General features: G+C 43.4%; 1 protein-coding gene across 3 annotated transcripts in view; it reads right to left on the minus strand.

Moving 5' to 3' along the window:
* The window catches only part of lrrcc1 (leucine rich repeat and coiled-coil centrosomal protein 1), a 165,141-nt gene that overhangs the window by 56,408 nt on the left and 87,491 nt on the right, over positions 1–21,242 (minus strand). For all 3 annotated transcript variants that reach the window (XM_067979529.1, XM_067979530.1, XM_067979531.1), the window contains 2 exons: positions 17,069–17,273; positions 9,117–9,256 (listed from right to left, as the gene is read on the minus strand). In XM_067979529.1, the coding sequence (XP_067835630.1) occupies positions 9,117–9,256; positions 17,069–17,273 (345 nt within the window). The remainder of the gene's footprint in view (positions 1–9,116; positions 9,257–17,068; positions 17,274–21,242) is intronic.

Genomic DNA, 21,242 nt, shown 5'->3' on the forward strand with positions numbered 1-21,242 from the left:
CCTGCCAACCCGAAAATGACACGTTTAACCCTATTCTCTTCTTTGTCCTTTAACCAATCTTCTATCCATGCTAATATATTACCCCCAACCCCATGAGCCCTAATCTTGAGTAACAACCTTTGGTGTGGCACCTTATCGAATGCCTTTTGAAAATCCAAATATACTACACCCACTGGTTCTCCTTTATCTACCCTGCTAGTTACAAATGGATTTATCAAACAGGAGTTCCCTTTCATAAAATTGTGTTGACTCTGCCTAGTCATATTATGATTTCTAAGTGCCCTGTTACTATGTCCTTAATTATGGATTCCAGCATTTTCCCGACGACTGATGTCAGGCTAACTGGCCTGTAGTTCTCTGTTTTCTCTCTCCCTCCTTTCTTGAATAGCAGTGTTACATTTGCTACCATCCAATCCTGTTGGACCGTTCTAGAATCTAGGGAATTTTGGGAGATCACAACCAATGCATCCACTATCTCTGCAGCCACCTCTTTTAGAACCCTAGGATGTAGGCCATCAGGTCCAGGAGATTTGTTGGCTTCTAGTCCCATTAATTTCTCCAGTACTTTTTCTTTACTAATATTAATTACTTTAAGTTCCCCACTCTCTTTAGACCCTTGGATTCCCACTATTTCTGGTATGATTTTTGTGTCTTCTAGTGTGAAGACAGACACAAAGAGCTCAATTTTAAAAGCAAAGTGCGGGTGAGTTGGGGGTGGGAGGGGGGCAAAGAAAATAGTGTATTTTTCGAGCGGGCAGAAATCCCGGCTTCAATATGCTGAAAAACGCGCACGCCCCAGAGTCATCTGTGTGTGTGCGTCGTTCCCGAACCCGGAAGTCCCGCCAGCAATTAAAGTTGTCGGGACAATATTTCAACCACTAAATCAACTAGTTAAAGTCGTTAAAATATGAATAAATGTGATTTAGATTGAAGGCAAGCGATTTCAACGTTGCCTCAACGTGTTTCCCAAGCTGTGTGAAACATGCCATGGTGAAGGAATCATGTTTCAGCCGGCAGCCATTTGGACATTTAAATGCCTGTTTGACAGATGGGGATAAAAGGTGAGTTATTGCAGCAGGGCACTCAGTTCTCTCAGACAAACTTTTGGCTGGGACACCTTTTTGCTTAGACTGAAGATTCTTGGTTTCCACTCAAAATTGTTCAGTTTACAAATATTTACCAACTTTTCGGATCCCCTCAAACTGACACCATTAGGATGGGGGGGCGCGATGGCTGCATTCACCAGTACACCCGAGGATGAGGAACATCATCATCCTCACCAGGCATGGCGAGCACTTCCGCCACTCGCAGCTCCACAACACAGCGCTGCGTCACAGGCACCTGCACAAGTGCACAGAGGGGAACAGCAGAGGGAGCGACGTCACAGGAGGCACTACCCTCGTCAGAGGGTCTACAGACCGAGGCTCAGCTTCCTGGACCTCTCTGAGCAGCAGTGCATACGGAGGCCGAGAGTGAGTCGCCAGGTAGTCGCAGACGTCTGCAGCCTCCTTCATGCTGAGCTACTTCCGGCTGGGCCTGGAGGCATCTCATTACCCATTGCTGTTAAAGAGACCACTGCCCTCAACTTCTTCACCTCTGGATCATTCCAGGTTGCCACCGGTGACATCGCCGGGGTCTCTCAGTCGTCTGCACACAAGTGCATAAGGCAGGTCACCGATGGCTTGTTCCACAGGGCCTCGCAATACGTCAACTTTCCCATGGATGACCTCGGCCAGACGGAGAGGGCAGTGGGATTCCACTCTGTGGCTGGCTTCCCATGTGTACAGGGTGCAATCGATTGCATGCATATAGCAATCTGAGCACCTCCACACGAGCCAGGGCTTTTCATCAACAGAAAGGGGAATCATAGGGTGATGAACCTGTGGAATTCTCTACCACAGAAGGCAGTGGAGGCCAAGTCATTAGATGTATTCAAGAAGGAGATAGATATATTTCTTAATGCTAAAGGGATCAAGGGATAAGGGGAAAAAGCGGAAACAGGGTACTGAGTTAGACGATCATTTTGAATGGCGGAGCAGGCCCAAAGGGCCGAATGGCCTACTGTTGCTCCTATTTTCTATGTTTTTATGACTCCATTAATGCTCATTATTGTTTGTGACCACAAAAGATTTCTTCATCCTCTGCGCTATTGTGGAGAGTGTGCGTGGCACCTGTTCCAGTACCTCACAAATGTGCTGCTGCCCCTCGATCATTCTCCTTTCAAAGGATGGTCCCCGGGGTTTAGCATCTGCGTCCAACTGAGCAGAGCCTGGAGAGGAGGGCACACACCACGCGAACTCTCCACAGCTACCCCTGCCATCAGTGTGTGCTCGTGCTCACTTGTGTGTGGTGACTCACCAGGTGCCAAACCAATTAACTGACTACTAGGACCCACCGAGGTGTGAGTATCTGCGCTGGTGGATGGCTCGCTAAGATGTGACAGTGCGCCCTCAGAGGCTTGGAGCTCCTCTGAGGAATCGCTCTCTCCTGTCACTGCGGCCATTGAAGGGCCTGGAAAAGAACAGAAGGCAATAATAAGCACCATCACAGATGTGTCATGTTGCAATGAGCAGACTGAGGTGTTCAACATGCCAATCATTCTTAACATCAATTCATGATGTGTGATGAAAGTTAAAGTTGTGTCACCAGATGTTTGTGGGGTGCCAGGCCTCCTCCTCTGCATCTGTGAGGACCACTATTTGTTGTGGCCCCCCTCCAGTCCTCGCCCTCTCGCGTGCATTTTGCGCTCTCTTCCCCTACAAGGGGAGAAAGTACAGACGTGTGTGAGTGAGTGATGATGAAGTGGCCAACCGATGAATGCATTGCTTTGGGTGAGGCTGACCGTGAAAGAGGTGCGTCAGAGGGTGAGTATGAGACAGAGACATCACATTGGGTCAGGATTGGGGTGAGTGGTAGTGGTGGGGTCACAAATGGGGAGGTGAGGAAGTGCTGACGAAGTGCAGGTAAGTTGAGGATGAGCCTTAAGTGGGTGTGAGGAGTGATGTGATGGAGTAGTCTAGGCAGTGCAGAATGAGTTGGGGGGGAGGGGTGCCGGTGATGTGCACCACAGAATGTAGGAGAATCAGTAAGTGTACTCACTTTTGATGATCTCGTTAAGTCATTGAAACGTTTCCTGCACTGGACCCAAGTGTGGAATATGTTGATGCTGCTGGTGACCTCCTCTGCCACCTCGAACCAGGCCTTCTTGGTGGCAGAGGCAGGGCACTTCCTTCCGTCCGCGTGCAAAATAGACCCCCCCCCTCCTCCTCACCCTGGCCAGTAGCAGCTGAAGTGAAGTATAGCTGAATCTTGGAACAGCCTTGCCCCTGTGCTGCTCCATTGGGTCTTCTGGCTCTTTGCTCCAGCAAAATCCATCGGAGCAATGGTCCTTTAAATCCAGATGCTCCAGCTGACAGCCTGTCATGCAGGTGCCCAGTCCGCCCACTGCGCAGCTTTCGGATGGCAAACCCGAAAACAAGATTAACGGCCACCAATTAAGTCTCAATCGCATGGGGAAAAGGTAAGTTTTTATTAGTCGGGTTTGCTGCGCACCTATTGACCCCCCCCCCCCGCCCCTGCCATCCTGCCGCCCTTTTAAAATTGAGCCCAATGTATTTGTTCAATATCTCTGCCATTTCCTCATTCCCCATTATAATTTCTCCTGTCTCAGCCTCTAAGGGGTTCATGTTTACTTTCACTACTCCGTTCCTTTTTACATACTTGTAGAAGCTCTTACAATCTGTTATTATATTTCTTGCTAGTTTACTCTCATATTCAATTTTCTCCCCCTTTATCAATTTTTTGGTCATCCTTTGCTGGTTTCTAAAACCCTCCCAATCCTCAGGCTTACTACTCTTCCTGGCAACATTATAAGCCTCTTCTTTTAATCTAATGCAATCCTTAACTTCTTTTGATAGCCACGGATGGATCACTTTTCCCGTGGAGTTTTTATCTCTGAATGGAATGTATATTCGTTGAGAATTATGAAATTTTTTTTAAATGTTCGCCATTGCTTATCTACCATCATATCTTTTAATCTAATTTCCCAATCTCCCTTTGCTAACTCACCCCTCATCCCTTTGTAATTGGCTTTATTTAAGTTTAATACTCTAGTTTTGGTCTTAAGTGTGAAATTGTATCATATTATGATCACTCTTCCCCAGAGGACTCCTTACTATGAGATTACTAATTAACCCAGTCTCATTACACAAGACATGATCTAAAATAGCCTGTCCCCTGGTTGGTTTCATGATGTATTGTTCTAGGAAACTGTTTCGAATGCATACCATGAACTTGTCCTCCAAACTAGTTTTGCCAATTTGATTTGCCCTGTCTATGAGATTGAAGTCCCCCACAATTATTGCATTATGTTTGTTACAAGTTCCTCTTATTTCTTGCTTAATACTCTGTCCAACAGTATAACTACTGTTAAGGGGCCTATAAACTAATCCCACCAGCGTTTTCTGCCCCTTGTTATTTCTTATCTCCACCCATGCTGGTTCTACCTCCTGATCTTCCGAGCCAAGTTCCTTTCTCACTACTGCCCTTACGTTATCCTTTATCATCAGAGCTACCCCCTTCCTTTTCCATTTTGTCTGTTTTTTCAAAAAGTCAAGTACCCTGGAATATTTAGTTCCCAACCTTGTTACAGATTGATAAATGATATATAAACGTAATTAAATTAGTTAAGAAGTTGCTGCTACTTACTATTACAGCCGTCATGCATTAAGTAAAGCAAACAGCTAAATCTAATCAACTACTTGCCCATAAATATTCAGTGTCCCATTTAAGTCATTCCTTTCTAAATGAGAAACTGCAGCTGTTGATTAGAGACACTTACATATTTTATAAAATGTAAGATGAATGAATATCAGGAGTGCTCAATTTATGTGTCGAGCACCCTGTTTAAATTGAAGTAAGCTGAATTAAAAACAGAACATATTCAAGTCTGATCAACTCAAATCCAGATTAATTCATTCTCTCAGCAAAGCCATTTGCAGTATTATAATGAAAGTACACTGGAAACACTGACACAGACACATTTACTATTGTGTGGTTACTTCATCTTCACTAGTATGTATACATTACACAAATCATATAATATCACAACACTCATTACATGTAACAATATAAAATTAACCTGTCTAATCTTATTTTACAGTTTTAATTGCCACTAGACTGGCTAAAATAAATGCCAACTATTTAAATTATATCTCTTAATTTTAAAAAGCCACATTTATCATCCTATTTTCCTTTGTTTCCCTCAAAATTATCACAAATAAACTTCTACAAATGCAAGGACTAGGACAGTACAAAATTAAAGCCTCACTAATAAACACCAAGTACTACCATTGACTAATTTTCAGTTTGATTCTAGCTACATTCTGTGATTTGTTCAGTATCTAAACATAAATGCTAGGACTTAGGCATCCAAAGAAAAAAAATCCTCAGTTTAAAGATACCTAGATAGAATGGATACATCATTCTCAAAGGAAAGAAAATTCAGGATAGAAAATTCCCCACAGCCCCCACCATCTTTCCTTTGGCAGTAATACAAAAAATTAAAGCATTTTAGTTACAAATCTGTTATTGAATGGATTAGGTATTTTAATAACACGTTCAGTGGATCATGTGATGCAACGGCACAAAGTGTCTTATCTGGCGTTAGGAAATTAGTTAACATTTTGAAAAATCATCTTGCTGACAAAAAATGCCACTTGTAATCACAGATTATTAACAGATCTCACAAACAAATGGGCAGGCATGAGCTTTCACTCCTTCTACCGGTACACCGTGACTGTAACTATCTACAATATGCAGTCACGCAACCATTAAGCTTATTTCGACAGCATCTCCCAGCCCTGCAATATCTATCATTAAAAAGGACAAAAGCAACAATGTCACAGGAACACCATCACCTTCAAGTTCTCCTCCAAGTCATACGCTAGCCTAACTTGGACATATACATTGTTGTTCATAGTCGCTGGGCCAAAATTTCAGAATTACCTGCTTAACACCATTATGGGAGTATGATCAGCACAGGACTGCATCAGTTCAAGGAGAGGATCCATCACCATGTTCTCAGGGCAACTAGGAATGGGCAATAAATGCAGTTTTGCTAGCGTCTCCCACAAGAACTATTTTTTTTAAAAAATAGGTATTCTGGATTCACATACATATTTATCTATAACTGAGCCTGATCCTGTCCTCACACAACCTCAACAAACTTTCAGTAGGGTTCAAGAGTGGGAACCCTCTATCTTGAGCAAAGTGACACAGTTGCACTGCAGTAATTCAATGCATGAAGCGTTTTGAAATGTTTTGATGTCATAAGGTGCTATATAAATGCAAATATTATTTCTATTATTATTAAGCCACTGAGCCATCTGGGGTGTTCCTGTACATATAACAACAGAAGTAAGAGAAACATGTTAAAATTAGAAGGTGACAATTTACTAAATGGCTAAACAATGGCCACTAAGATTTTGGGTGACCATCGACAAGCACATTTTTCATTTTCTCCTGTTTGAATCCAACCTATGGGATAAAAACAATGGGGTAAATTTTCACCTGCATCTCTCCTGGTGCCAGGAGTGCAAACTGGAAAATCATGCACTGCTCATGGACAAATGATATGTGCTTCCAGTCCACAAAGCTCTGTGTCAGGAGTGTTAAATATGGAAATTTACCCAATTGTTTTTATTTATTCATCCCACGGGAATAAAAGTCCATCTATGGGTTGCAAGATTTCAATCTGAGTCTAGCAGGTCAAAACACAATTCCTGGTAGATGCAGCTCCACAGGACAGAAAAGAAAACTGGCCTTAATTATGCACAAATTGTCAAGCTCACCGAGAAAGGCGGCTGAGGTGGGAAATGGAAAAATCTGTAATGATGCACTGGCAGGTGCTATTCTGAAGGTGCTGCTGAAACATACACTTTTCTAGCCTTAAAATTGACGTGCTTCATCTTAGTGACACTAAACAAAATTCATCCAAAAAATATAAATTAAGGATAGGCCCATAACTGCAGTTAGGCAAACAAAATCTATACATAGAAGCACAGATAATAAAAATATCAAAACACCATGAGCACGATTTTACACATAAATTGCAGGTGCGTTGGGGGCAGGGGGGCTGCGAAAATTGCAGAAATGCAGAGTGGGTTCGGAAGCCGGCTCCAACCTGCCGACTTCCGAATCCCCCACGGACGCACCTGTGTGCGCTCGGGTGTGCCGAATCCGGAAGTCCCGCTGGCAATTAAAGCTGGCGAGATGATAGTTAAAGAACCGAATGTACTTAAGGCACTTTACTTGTGATATATTAGGTAGTTAGAAGGATTTTTAACTTACCTGGGCAACTTTCCCACGGCTTCTGATTCACGCCTGGTCAAACCAGGCGTAAGAGCCGGATCAGGCAAGAAGAAACAAAATAAATTAAATAAAAAAACCATTGCACGAAGTTAAAAACACAAAATCAACCTCACCCTGCTCCGATGTCCGACATCCCCCACTCTGATCTCCCCCCTCTTCACCCCCCCTGAACTTCCACTCTCCCCTCCGCGACCTTCCACTCTTCTCCCCCGCGACCTTCCACTCTTCCCACCCCCCGACCTTCCACTCTTCCCCCCCCGACCTTCCACTCTTCCCCCCCCGACCTTCCACTCTTCCCCCACCGACCTTCCACTCTTCCCCCCCCCGACCTTCCACTCTTCCCCACCCCCGACCTTCCACTCTTCCCCCCCCCCCCCGACCTTCCACTCTTCCCCCCCCCCCGACCTTCCACTCTTCCCCCCCCCCCCGACCTTCCACTCTTTCCCCCCCCCGACCTTCCACTCTTCCCCCCCCGACCTTCCACTCTTCCCCCCCCCGACCTTCCACTCTTCCCCCCCCGACCTTCCACTCTTCCCCCCCCCGACCTTCCACTCTTCCCTCCCCCCCCGACCTTCCACTCTTCCCCCCCACCGACCTTCCACTCTTCCCCCCCCCCCCGACCTTCCACTCTTTCCCCCCCCCGACCTTCCACTCTTCCCCCCACCCCGACCTTCCACTCTTCCCCCCCCACCCCGACCTTCCACTCTTCCCCCCCACCCGACCTTCCACTCTTTCCCCCCCGACCTTCCACTCTTCCCCCCCGACCTTCCACTCTTCCCCCCCGACCTTCCACTCTTCCCCCCCCGACCTTCCACTCTTTCCCCCCCCGACCTTCCACTCTTTCCCCCCCCGACCTTCCACTCTTTCCCCCCCCGACCTTTCACTCTTCCCCCCCCGACCTTCCACTCTTTCCCCCCCCGACCTTCCACTCTTCCCCCCCCCCGACCTTTCACTCTTTCCCCCCCGACCTTTCACTCTTCCCCCCACCCAACCTTCCACTCTTTCCCCCCCCGACCTTCCACTCTTCCCTCCCCCCCCGACCTTCCACTCTTTCCCCCCCCCCCGACCTTCCACTCTTCCCTCCCCCCCCGACCTTCCACTCTTTCCCCCCCCTGACCTTCCACTCTTCCCTCCCCCCCCTGACCTTCCACTCTTTCCCCCCCCGACCTTCCACTCTTTCCCCCCCCGACCTTCCACTCTTTCCCCCCCGACCTTCCACTCTTCCCCCCCCCCCCGACCTTCCACTCTTCCCCCCCCCGATCTTCCACTCTTTCCCCCCCCCCGATCTTCCACTCTTTCCCCCCCCCCGATCTTCCACTCTTTCCCCCCACCCCGATCTTCCACTCTTTCCCCCCCCCCGATCTTCAACTCTTCTCCCCCCCCCCCCCCCCCCGCGATCTTCCACTTTTTCCCCACCCCCCCCGGATCTTCCGTTCCAGCTATGGATGACGTCTTGCTCTCTCTCTTTCTCCCCCAACCCCCCGACCCATTGCGTTGCAGCTCCTGTCGGCAGCCAGCCTGTCAATCACAATGCCAGAAGCTATTTAATTGAATGTAAAAAAAAAGTAAATCCATTAGTGTGCAAGTTTTAAAAAGGGTTTAAAATTAGTGGTTCTTTACAGAATTATTGATCTTTATTTAGTAGTATATGATAGCTTCTGGTACAGCTAATTACCAAACGAAAAACAGGAGTTCTATTCAATTATGCAACTTAATATCAATCCTGAAGTCATTACTCCCAGTACCTGTGCGCTTGCTCTCTGCAAGCAAGAAGCTCTTGCAGCTGCTGCACTTTTTCTTTCTGCTGACGGAGGGAGATCTGTAGTAACTCTACTTCTCGTTGGGCTGCTGAAGCTTTTAGCTCTGCTTCTTGGATTTGTTTCATCTGCACACAGTAATTGCTAAACTCATTAAAGTGCTGCGATAAATCAAAGTCATAATGAATAGAATGTCCCTATAAGTTTACTAGTGTTTTCATTAATCCTTCAGTACTGGCATAAAACATGAACCTGAACAAAGTATCTTCAGGCAGCATGAATGATACCGAGGCTTGTACAGCCAACATGTCATTCATTGCTTCATTACCTCAAAATACATTTTTCATCGGAACATATGAGGTTCTGGAAGGTTTATGACAGTTAAGGGAACAAGTTAGCAAAGAAAAATGTTAGCTACTTTACCTTAAAATTCATACCAGCATTTTTATAATCGCAGCAAAGAACGTAAAGGGCTATAAACAATGTATGTAAGCACTGTTAATCCTTTAAACATTGAAATTGTTTACCTTTTAAAAATGCTATATCATCTCTTTAACTGAACGTCTGCAACATGATTTTCTGAAGACAACTGTTTTGTAGAATTAGGCCCGTTTGAAAACAAGAATAACTTCTTAATTCGTAGTATTTGTGGAATAAAATAAATATTGCAATCTTCTAACATTTATCTTTTGAGAGTAAACACGCCCTTTTCTGCAGCCCTCAAAGGTTTATAGTTATACCTCCCTGCGTATATTACACTGAAAAATGAGAGCACATCTAAATAATCCAGTACTCCCTAAATCACAATTCAAATTGGTTTAGTTCTGGACAGATTAAGCTTTGATGTCACAAGTGCCAAAGGCAAACACAGTTCTTAATTTCTTGAGATAATGATCAAAAATTCAATTAGCAATCCAGAGTATAGGCCAGGAAAAATCTTCACTCAGAAAAATTACAATTTTTTAAAAACTTCCTGCATCAGTACAGTATCATATTGTCAGTTCGGTCTCGAGGACAATACTATTTTTTTTAAAAAGTGTTGTTTATTGAAAACATAGGGGGTGAAATTGGTCAATGCCAGTAGCGCAAAATGGGCTGATAGCGAATCAGCAGCCCGATTTACTGCACCCAATTTTCTTTTCCAGAGACTTGAGCACATAATCTATGCTGACACTTCAGTACAGTGCTGGGGGAGTGCTGCATTGGTGGAAGTTAGACGTTAAATCTCTCAGGTGGATGCAAAAGATCCCACGGCACTATCTGAAGAAGTCCAGGAGAGTTCTCCCGGTGTCCTGGTCAATATTTATCCTTCAACCAACACCACCAAAACAGATGATCTAGTCATTATCTCATTGCTGTATGCAAATTGGCTGCTACGTTTCCTACACTACATCGGTGACTACATTTCAAACTTAATTGACTGTAAAGCGCTTTGGGACGTCCTGAGGTCGTGAAAGGTGCTATATAAATGCAAGTTCTTTCTTTCTTTCATTCTTTCAGGGACTTTTTTTGCAGCGCAGCCAATGACTTACCTCGCAGACCAACCCACCTCCGGTGACAGCAGCTCACACAGAAGGCTGCTGCCAGTAGTCAAATCACACCTCTGCCTCATGTTCCTTCGGAACAGCATTGGGACACCCCTCCCCCCGCCGCCACTACCCAACCTCTTGATCCCGGTCAACACGTGGGAATCAGAGGCCGTCAATTTGGCCCAAGGCAGTGTTCATGCCCAGGGAGGAAGCGTGGGGTCACAAAGGAGTGTGGCATCTCCCACCTGCTCTTGCTCATTTTCACCCTCAGCAGTTTGTCAATCACCCTTTAGACTGCAGAATTGTCCAGTTTGTAAATCATTACAGTTTGAAATAAAAATTGTTGTTGTTACATTTAGAAGCAATTATGCTGACAGGTTTTTTGAAAAATTGGTTTGTTGAAGAAATTTCCATTTAAAATGTTTTTTTGCACAATAGCTAGTACTATGCACAACTTTATAATTGACGAGCTCATCACAGTGTTACCACTGCTGGCTTTTTAGTGCTCTGCCACCTTCCTTGTTACATAAACATAGAAAATAGGAGCAGGAGTAGGCCATTCGGCCCTTCGAGCCTGCTCTGCCATTCAATATGATCATGGCTGATCCTCTATCTCAATACTATATTCCTGCTCTCTCCCCATACCCCTTGATGCCTTTTGTTTCTAGAAATCTTACCGAGCTCCTTCTTAAATATATTCAGTGACTTGGCCTCCACAGCCTTCTCTGATAGAGAATTCCACAAGTTCACCACCCTCTGAGTGAAGAGATTTCTCCTCATCTCAGCCCTAAATGTCCTACCCCGTATCCTGAGACTGTGACCCCCTCATTCTGGAACCCCCAGCCAGAGGAAACATCCTCCCTGCATCCAGTCTGTCTAGCCCTGTCAGAATTTTATGTTTCAATGAGATCCTGTCTCATTCTTCTAAACTCGAGTGAATACAGGCCGAGACGACCCAATCTCTCCTCATACGACAGTCCTGCCATCCCAGGAATCAGTCTGATGAACCTTCGCTGCATTCCCTCTATGGCAAGTATATCCTTTCTGAGGTAAGGAGACCAAAACTGCACACAATACTCCAGGTGGTCTCACCAAGGCCCTGTATAACTGCAGTAAGACATCCTTGCTCCTGTACTCAAATCCTCTTGCAATGAAGGCCAACATACCATTTGCCTTCTTAACTACTTGCTGCACCTGCATGTTTGCTTTCAGTGACTGGTGTACAAGGACACCCAGGTCCCTTTGTACATCAACATTTCCCAATCTATCACAATTTAAATAATACTCTGCCTTTTTGTTTTTCCTTCCAAAGTGGATAACTTCACATTTATCCACATTATACTGCATCTGCCATGTATTTGCCCACTCACTCAACTTGTCCAAATCGCCTTGAAGCCTCTTTGCATCTTCCTCACAACTCACGATCCCACCTAGTTTTGTGTCGCCAGCAAACTTGGAAATATTACATTTGGTTCCCTCATCCAAATCATTGATATATATTGTGAATAGCTAGGAACATAGGAACAGGAGCAGGCCATTCAGCCCCTCGTGCCTGCTCCGCCATTTGATAAGATCATGGCTGATCTGTGATCTAGCTCCATTTACCTGCCTTTGGCCCATATCCCTTAATATCTTTGGATGCCAAAAAGCTATCTATCTCAGATTTAAATTTAGCAATGGAGCTAGTATCAATTGCCGTTTGCGGAAGAGAGTTCCAAACTTCTACCACCCTTTGTGTGTAGAAATGTTTTCTAATCTCACTCCTGAAAGGTCTGGCTCTAATTTTTAGATTGTGCCCCCTACTCCTAGAATCCCAGACCAGCAGAAATAGTTTCTCTCTGTCCACCCTATCTGTTCCCCTTAATATCTTATAAACTTCTATCAGATCACCCCTTAACCTTCGAAACTCTAGAGAATACAACCCCAATTTGTGTAATCTCTCTTCATAACTTAACCCTTGAAGTCCGGGTATCATTCTAGTAAACCTACGCTGCACTCCCTCCAAGGCCAATATGTCCTTCCGAAGGTGTGGTGCCCAGAACTGCTCACAGTACTCCAGGTGCGGTTTAACCAGGGTTTTGTACAGCTGCAGCATAACTTCTGCCCCCTTGTACTCCAGTCCTCTAGATATAAAGGCCAGCATTCCATTAGCCTTATTGATTATGTTCTGCACCTGTTCATGACACTTCAATGATCGATGTAGCTGAACCCCGAAGTCCCTTTGGACATCCACTGTTTTTAACTTTTTACCATTTAGAAAGTACCCTGTTCTATCCTTTTTTGATCCAAAGTGGATGACCTCACATTTGTCTACATTGAATTCCATTTGCCACAGTTTTGCCCATTCACCTAATCTATCAATATCACTTTGTAATGTTTTCATCTACACTGCTTACAATGCCACCAATCTTTGTGTCATCAGCAAACTTAGATATGAGACTTTCTTTGCCTTCATCTAAGTCGTTAATAAATATTGTGAATAATTGAGGCCTCAAGACAGATCCCTGCGGGACTCCACTAGTCACATCCTGCCAATGTGAATACTTACCCATTATCCCTACTCTCTGTCGCCTTTCGTTCAGCCAATTTCCCAACCAAGTCCGTACTTTTCCCTCGATTCCATGGGCTTCTATCTTAGCTAACAGTCTCTTATGTGGGACCTTATCAAATGCCTTCTGGAAGTCCATATAAATAACATCCATTGACATTCCCCTGTCCACTACTTTAGTCACCTCTTCAAAAAATGCAATCAGGTTTGTCAGGCACGACCTACCTTTCACAAATCCATGCTGGTTCTCTCTGATTAACTGAAAATTCTCGAGGTGTTAAGAAGTGATCAGCTGGGGCCCAAGCACTGTTCTCTGCGGCACCCCACTAGTCACTGCCTGCCACCCCGAAAAAGACCCATTTATTCCTACTCTGTTTCCTGTCTGTTAACCAATTTTCAATCCATGCCAGTATATTACCCCCAATCCAATGTGCTTTAATTTTGCACACTAAGCTCTTATGTGGGACTTCATCAAAGGCCTTCTGAAAATCGAAATAAACCACATCCACTTATCTATTCTACCAGATAAATCCTCAAAAAACTCCAGTAGGTTTGTCAAACATGATTTCCCTTTCATAAGTCCATGTTGACTTTGTCTAATCCCGTTGATATTTTCTAATTGTCCTGTTAGCACATCCTTTATAATAGACTCTAGCATTTCCCCTACTACTGATGTTAGGCTAAACGGTCTGTAGTTCCCTGTTTTCTCTCTCCCTCCTTTTTTTTAAATAGTGGGGTTACATTTGCCACCCTCCAATCTGCAGGAACTGTTCCATAATCTATAGAATTTGGGAAGATGACAACTAATGCATCCACTATTTCCATGGCTACCTCTTTCAGTACTCTGGGATGCAGATTATCAGGGCCCGGGAACTTATCGGCTTTCAGTCCCATTAATTTCTCCAGCACTATTTTTTTACCAATACTAATTTCCTTTAATTCCTCCTTCTCACTAGTCCCTTGGTTCCTTAGCATTTCTGGGAAGTTATTTGTGTCCTCTTCCGTGAAGACAGAACCAAAGTATTTGCTTAATTGCTCTGCCGTTTCCTTGTTCCCCATTATAAATTCTCCCGTTTCTGACTGTAAGGGACCTACATTTGTCTTCACTAATCTTTTTCTTTTTATATACTTGTAGAAGCTTTTATGTTCCTTGCAAGTTTACTCTCATACTCTATTTTTCCCCTCTTAATCACACCTTAATTACACCTGCTGCATTGCTACCCCTACACATTGCTGTATGTAGAGGGGCATGACCTCGCCATTTATGTCATTCAGTTTTAAAACAGTTCAATTTTCAGTAGTCTTCTCTTGATGATTAAATATTTTCCTAATATTAGTTATGGAAAAAAGTTTACAGCTCCTGCGTTGTCATCTGGTTTTACACTGTTATGTTTGCTGAATGTTTGTTACATTTCACTGTTCTACTGAATAAAAGTTCAGTTGTTTGTTACAATCTTGCCTGTCTTTCTTTGTGTTCACAGCCCCACAGGGATTAGTCCATGGTGTAATTGTTTCAGACTTCCCGTTGCAGCTCCATTCAGCTGATGTAATGTTCGGGGAAGGGCGGTGGGGGGATGGGGGGGAAATGAGGCACGGGAGGATTATTATTGTCCAAACACCTGAGCCACCAGCTGCTCTCTGGCACCCCTGGCCACTGCCATCATGACTTCCTCCATAAAGCCACTACTTCTGGGCCCAAGGACATGCAGGTCGGGATCCTCTGCTTTAACGGGCATCTCGTCTGCCAAGTCTCGGCTAAGCCCTTCCTGCAGGGCACAATAATGTAGTCTGCAGCAGACCACTATGATCTTTGACACTTTATCAGGGCGTACTGACCTGACCTGACCACCTCCTGACCTGTCCAAGCACCAAACCCGTGCTTCAAGCACCCCGATGATCCTTTCCAGCGCCTGCCAGGTCGCCGCATGTGTGCAGTTGTATCTTTGCTGTGCTGCACTGTTGGTATTGCAGAATGGTGTGATCAGCGATGGCTTTAGGGGGTAGGCCTTGTCCCCCAAGATCCATCTGCCTCCTTGTCCCTCCCTGCTGAACGGCATGGACAGTGGAGTGGCGAAGGACAAACATTTCCTTGGTACTCAGTTAACGTGTCGGACCCTTCGTTGGGTATTGCAGACAATTGGCACATTTAGTGAGTGGAACTCCTCCCTGTTGATGAAAGCAAGAGGTTCCTCAACTGGAGCCCTCAGCATGGATCCCATCGCTAGTCTCCTGCACCCTGGGAAAGCCAGCAAGCTTGTGGAAGTTGATGACCCTGTCTCTTTGCTCCGCAGGGGATATGCCATATTTAGTGAAGTCGGATGTCCTGCTAAAGAAGGTATCTGTCACATGTTGAATGCAGGTCCTCACAGCTCCTTGGCTGATGATACAGAGGTCAGCAGTCCCTGATTGGGAAGAACCAGAGCCATAGAAATTGGGGCCTTCATCATCTACATTCCCACTGACAAGGCCCTGTGGGAAGTAGACCACAGCTTCAGCGGTTCATGCAGAATTTCGCAGAGGTGGCCAATTGCTTTCTTGGTGAAGCACAGTCTGTGCACGGACAGCTCCTCCGACATTGCCTCAAATGACATTTGCTCCCTATACAATCTCTGGGGGGGGGTGGGGGTAGTAGCGACTTCGCTGGAGCTTCCGGCCATGGTGCCTCAAGCGTTGCGACTCCTTTCTTTGCTCCTCCTCCAGGTTATCCATGATAATCAAGAACAGGATAATGCCCAGTGGATAGGCTACCTTTTCCTTCTTAACGCGAAGAGGTGTGGATCCTGAAAGAAATGTCTAACAGGACTCTGAATAGCAAAACTGGCAAGAAAAGACTGCCAAAAACTGAAAGAATTAGAAAAGCAAAAATATGAGAACAATTTCCACATCTTTAATGGTATCATTGGTTAGCCTCCCAGGCTGAATCATGTGAGAGCCATAAATCACATCACTTATGCCATTATTTTTCAGTCTAAGTGGCTACGGCTAGATAACAGGCATAAATCCAAGCAATTTGAGATTGACGTTGACTACAATGGTGGGCGAAACTATGATAACAAACTTTGCTCAATGTAGGCCAGGGTATCAGCGAAGCGACGCAAAAATCCCAGGAAATTATGGTGTAGTGCATAATTCATTTACGCTCTTACTTCCGGTAATTTTACATTGGAATAATGGTGCAAACCGTTGATGCCCCATTACTATGGAGCAAGTTTCCAGCAAATTCCAGTCCATTGTTTCTTTTCGAGGATCCAATCGAAAACACAGTTCAATGTCTCTGAGGATATTTCTTACAAACTTACAAACCAGTGCTGCCAGACCCCTCAATCCTACTTCACTGACGCGAGAATCCAGCAACCTCCTGTGAGCCAAATACCCAGTTTTGCCGAAGGCCAAATTCCCCCTCTGCAACGTTAACAAGACCTACCGGGTGTCATTCCAAACTCCAAGAGCCCCTACCCATGGCTACCAGATTGCAGGACTCCCAACCCACTATTGCAAAACCCCAAGATGATTCCCTCAATGCTGCAAAATCCTTCTTCCTGCTAAATCCCAGAAATCTCCAGTGCTGCAAATCCCAACTCCCCAACCCTCCATATCCCTAAACATCAATTTAGTACATCTTGCCTACCACCTGGGCTTTAAAAAAAAGATAAAAGTTTGATTACATAGCCAAACAAACCAGAGTATCCTTGAACTCACCATGACCAATTCCATGGGAGACCAACAGATTCTGAGGTGAAAGGGCAGTTTTGTGATGCACTGCACCATTTAGGCTTCAGGTGACTCTAATATGGACGCTCAAATATAGCATTAATAAATTGTTCTTACAAATCACAGCGATATATTCAATAGCGTGGAATTACCTCCACAGCCTGATGCTGCAGTCTTTGTGACTCTGTCTTCAAAATTGTTTCTTCAAGAGATTTCAGTACTTTGCGTTGATCTTCCTCGGTGCTCTTTAACTTTCTTAACTCCTCTGTAAGAATCCCTATTTTCTTTTTTAACTCTGCAACATAAGCTTGTAATTGGCTTTTTGCTTCCTTTTCTTTCATAAGTAGCTCTTTTAACCTGGGAATTGTAAAAAAAAAAGAAATCTGAATTGAAAATCAAGAAAGTAACTTGATCACAGTAAGCTCAAACAAATGTTAAGATTGTATGCTACAATAGTAAAGAACTAGAGTGCACTGACCAAAGTAATAGCATTATACATATTGTATTGAAGGGGTTTATGTAGAAGGAAGTATGCTGATTGAATAACACTCACTCGTTCCACACATACATATTTACACATGTAATGCTCATTACATATTTAAAGCTTTCTCCAAGAAATGAGCAAGTAGCTCTTGCACACATTAAACAAAATCAGTTTATCACCTCTTATATTGGTCAACTACATTTCTTCAGAAATTCTTCTGTAACATTTTCCAAAAAAGAGAAAGAGGAACAAGCATATACAGAAATGTTAAGGAGTTTTCATATCATTCACAACTTACATTTTGAATAATGTACAGACACTTGCAAAATCAGGATAATTAGATATTTTAAAACAATGGAGGCTTAATGCTGTGTTGTGCTAGCAGGACGCTGGATGAATTGAAAGTTGCTTAACTTATCTTTATGTGAGCTGTGTCTCTCTAGAATAACAAACTAATTTGGAAACAATATGACTGATCAAAGTAACAAATCAACAAAACTATTTCAAGTTAACAAAAATAATTTAACGGCTTATATCCCATGGCAAGTGAAGAATTCCAGCATTGGTATTTGTTTTAAATTTTAACCATTCACAATGCATTCATACAAACTTATACTTTGCAGCTTCAACTGCACCAACTGAAAAATAAAAAGCATAACTAAGTGGTTAACCTAAAATAAATGTTTAACAGCTAGAGGAAATTATTCATCTGTCTCCCAAATGCACCATAAAACAGACTGGCTCATTTGGTAGCAAGGCATGGTGGAATCATTGCTGAAATATTAAAAGAAAATATTTTGAACACATTCCATAGTCAGTCAAAATGAAAGTTATGTTACAAAAATAATTCTTGAATTCTGAGCAGTTCTTGCTAAAATAAATACTACTGGGTTTTCAATGATTTAAGAACACAAACATTATAAATTCCTCTTCTTCCACAGATAAGCTTATATCTCCTTCAAACTGAACTTCCTTTGGAGCCAAATGTGACACTCTTTGTACCAATGAAGAAAATAAGAAAGCCAGATAAGATCATTATTAATGTTTGGAATTAGAACTACAAAATGAAAAAATGTGTGATGAACTGTCAGGGTTGCTCTGATCCAAACCCAAGTGGATTAAAAAAAACACTGTATCAGAGGGACAGCAGCTAACGAGAACACTTGAGAATTACTGTTTGTCCCATGCCAGAACATTGCCAATGAATCACATTAAGTTGGTTCGCTTCTGTTACTTTTCATTCATACAAACATTTGTCTCAGGATAAGCTACCAGACAGCTGGTGAATGAGGTTTTATAGGAGATGGTGTTCTGCCATTTGGTTGCAGATTGTCCTGCAAAGTGTTTTCTGTGCTACAGGACATAATGTAAACCCTTGATTAAAATAAACACTGTGTAGCCATAAAGGTATTCTGTGTGTGTGTGTGTGTGTGTGTGTGTGTGTGTGTGTGTTGGGGGGGGGGGGGGGGGGGGGAGGGTGCTGTACAATATATGGATATGAAAATGTAGCTCGTTTTGGGCCCATGCACGGAGTCCAGTAAACTTGAAGATTTATGGCAGTTATTTGCCACAATTTTTAGAATTTTAACACCTACTTTTTTTTCTGTTCTTGCTGAAAATAATGGCATATGTAACACTTTCATTTGAAATATTTAAAGTCTATACATATATATACAAACTATTTTATATTTTATACACTGCAATTTACAGCAATTAAAAACTCAAAGTCAAACCATCTGGTGAAAAAACAGTTTGCATGCTAGTTGCAGAAAATTAACAACTTGATCTTCATCAAAATTTTTAAATATATAAAAATCCTTTTTTAATATAATGATGTCAGCTTGGTTCAGTGATAACATTCACACCTGAGACAGAAAGTTGTGGGTTCAAGCCCCACTTAGAATCATAGAATCATAGAATCATAGAAGTTACAACATGGAAACAGGCCCTTCGGCCCAACATGTCCATGTCGCCCAGTTTATACCACTAAGCTAGTCCCAATTGCCTGCACTTGGCCCATATCCCTCTATACCCATCTTACCCATGTAACTGTCCAAATGCTTTTTAAAAGACAAAATTGTACCCGCCTCTACTACTGCCTCTGGCAGCTCGTTCCAGACACTCACCACCCTTTGAGTGAAAAAATTGCCCCTCTGGACCCTTTTGTATCTCTCCCCTCTCACCTTAAATCTATGCCCCCTCGTTATAGACTCCCCTACCTTTGGGAAAAGATTTTGACTATCTACCTTATCTATGCCCCTCATTATTTTATAGACTTCTATAAGATCACCCCTTAACCTCCTACTCTCCAGGGAAAAAAGTCCCAGTCTGTCTAACCTCTCCCTGTAAGTCAAACCATCAAGTCCCGGTAGCATCCTAGTAAATCTTTTCTGCACTCTTTCTAGTTTAATAATATCCTTTCTATAATAGGGTGACCAGAACTGTACACAGTATTCCAAGTGTGGCCTCACCAATGCCCTGTACAACTTCAACAAGACATCCCAACTCCTGCATTCAATGTTCTGACCAATGAAACCAAGCATGCCGAATGCCTTCTTCACCACCCTATCCACCTGTGACTCCACTTTCAAGGAGCTATGAACCTGTACTCCTAGATCTCTTTGTTCTATAACTCTCCCCAACGCCCTACCATTAACGGAGTAGGTCCTGGCCCGATTCGATCTACCAAAATGCATCACCTCACATTTATCTAAATTAAACTCCATCTGCCATTCATCGGCCCACTGGCCCACTTCAGGCCCTGAGCACATCATCTAGGTTCATACTTCAATGTAGCACTAAGGGAATGCCACATTGTCAGAGGTGACGTCTTTCAGGTGAGACATTAAACCAAGGATCCGCCTGGCTGCTCAGTGGACACAAAAGACCCCGTGGCATGTTTTTGAAGAAGAGTAGGGAGTTGTCTTGGTGCTCTGGCTAACATCCATCCCTCAATCAACACTACCAAAACTTGGTCTTTACTAAATTGTTTGTGGGACTTTGTGTGCAAATTGGCTGTTGCACTTGCCTACCGGAGCCACTATACCAAAAATAATTCATTGGCTGTAAAGTGCTTTGGGACATCCTGAGGACATGAAACACACCAAATAAATGAAAGTCTTTCTACAGGATGTTATCAAAAGCAGGTTAGTTTGAAATCTCATTGAATACAGGCAAACAACTTGGATTTGGCTTGTTCAACAGCATCAACAGAAGCAGTAATTGATGACTTCATCCAATTGTGCTCAAGCCAGTGGTAGTATTATTTGCACTAAAATAGTACATCGCCAATTAGCCCTTCCATACACAATAGAAATCCTAAATTTAGAGGGAAAACACAGAAATACCCATCAATTCAAGACTCAATTAGACTTCCCATTAACATTCATTATAAAAAGGCGTAAGTAGAGATTTTGTTTCTCCAACAATTTCTCCTGGTTTTAGTCTGATTGTCTTAGATGATTACTTTATCCCTATTATTAGGTCAGACTCCAAAACAAATCAACCTGGATCATTGTATCAAATCAGAACTGGCATAAAACAAACCAATATCTAAGTTTTGTCCCATGACAAGATCGTTGTTATACAAAGTTATGCCAAATAATGGGCACATTTAGTATTTTTAAAAAAAATTACTAATGCAGCACTTTCCTTTGCCCTGAAATTGTGGCATGAAATATTACCATATGAATATTCAACACACTTGTCTGCAAATTTCTCTCTCTCTGCTATTTTAGCCCTTCTAAAATAATTTTGCTAATGCCAGTATCCTACGGCATCATTTCAGGGCCCTCATGCATTAATGGATAACTGATGGCTTACACAATCAGACTAGAGTTTGC

This window comes from Heptranchias perlo, chromosome 3 (assembly GCF_035084215.1).
Source record: "Heptranchias perlo isolate sHepPer1 chromosome 3, sHepPer1.hap1, whole genome shotgun sequence".
NCBI lineage: Eukaryota > Metazoa > Chordata > Chondrichthyes > Hexanchiformes > Hexanchidae > Heptranchias > Heptranchias perlo.